The sequence below is a fragment of the Octopus bimaculoides genome, chromosome 25, assembly GCF_001194135.2.
Source record: "Octopus bimaculoides isolate UCB-OBI-ISO-001 chromosome 25, ASM119413v2, whole genome shotgun sequence".
Classification (NCBI taxonomy): domain Eukaryota; kingdom Metazoa; phylum Mollusca; class Cephalopoda; order Octopoda; family Octopodidae; genus Octopus; species Octopus bimaculoides.
In genome coordinates this window covers 11257027-11258167 of record NC_069005.1, presented here as the reverse complement: position 1 = coordinate 11258167, position 1141 = coordinate 11257027, and the positions used below count along the sequence as shown (strand labels likewise).

Genomic DNA, 1141 nt, shown 5'->3' with positions numbered 1-1141 from the left:
ACACACACACACACACACACACACACACACACACACACACACATACACACACACACACAGAGGAGTCATGTGCCATATTGCAGTTCACCTATCACGTCCTCATTGTAGCGCAGGTTTGTGCAGCCGATAGGTATTTACGTTCTTTTAGATTTTAATTATTTCTGTGGCAAAATAAGCATTTTCGCGCCAAATAATTAATAAATTAATAAATGAAGATACTGTACAATACTGCACTGTATGAATTAAAATATATTAAGCACAATAATTAAGATATATTAAAAGAAAATCCGTAGTGTACCATAAATCAGTAAACAAAGAATTGTACATACTGTATGGAAAATGAAACTGTAGGCGAGTGTGTGGAGTTGTTTTGCATTTATACTAAAATAAATATATACAAATTATAAAAATAATAATAATAAATATACAGTACAGTAATGTTTCTACATCGCGGATTCTCCCTTTCCGCGATGAGTTTTGGAACGAAACCCCTGCGGTAGTCGAAGGATTACTGTATACACACACATACACATCAGGTAGTACTAAGTGTCAATGATAGCGAAGTATTAACAACTTCGCTGTAATTCTTCCGATCGATAACTTCCAGTTCGTTTCTCTGCTTCATGAATAATATCAGGATTGTAGATTTCAAGTAATTAAAAGGAATAAGGCGACAGGTACATCATCAAAGTTTTTTCATTCAATTTTACAGTTGGTCATACAGCAGTGATCTGCTTACAATGACCGAATATCCAAATAATTATACTGTGTGACCAACTGTAAAAATATTGATAATATGGGTGTCTCCATATTGTTTAAAATATATACGAGGGGTTACTGAAAAATTCATGGTTTCAAAAGGATCGCGAAAGGCCTGCGTCCATTTGCAAAAGTTAGAAAATATATATATACCCTGCCACCTTGTATATGTATGCATATATATATATATATATATATATATATATATGTATGTATGTTTGTATGTATTATATATATATATAATATAATTTATTATATAATAAATAATATAATATAATAAATAACACATATATATACATGCATATATATATACATATTTATACATACACATATGTATGTATATATCTATATCTATCTATCTATCTATCTATCTATATATATA

The 1141-nt window shown here is 30.1% G+C and overlaps 1 protein-coding gene across 1 annotated transcript in view; it reads right to left on the bottom strand.

The window, feature by feature from the left end:
* Nucleotides 1–1141, bottom strand: part of LOC106876188 (uncharacterized) — a 46189-nt gene that overhangs the window by 31570 nt on the left and 13478 nt on the right. Inside the window, exons 4-5 of the mRNA XM_052976827.1 lie at nucleotides 723–777; nucleotides 330–381 (exon numbers count right to left, since the gene is read on the bottom strand). Of these exons, the coding sequence (XP_052832787.1) occupies nucleotides 330–381; nucleotides 723–777 (107 nt within the window). The remainder of the gene's footprint in view (nucleotides 1–329; nucleotides 382–722; nucleotides 778–1141) is intronic.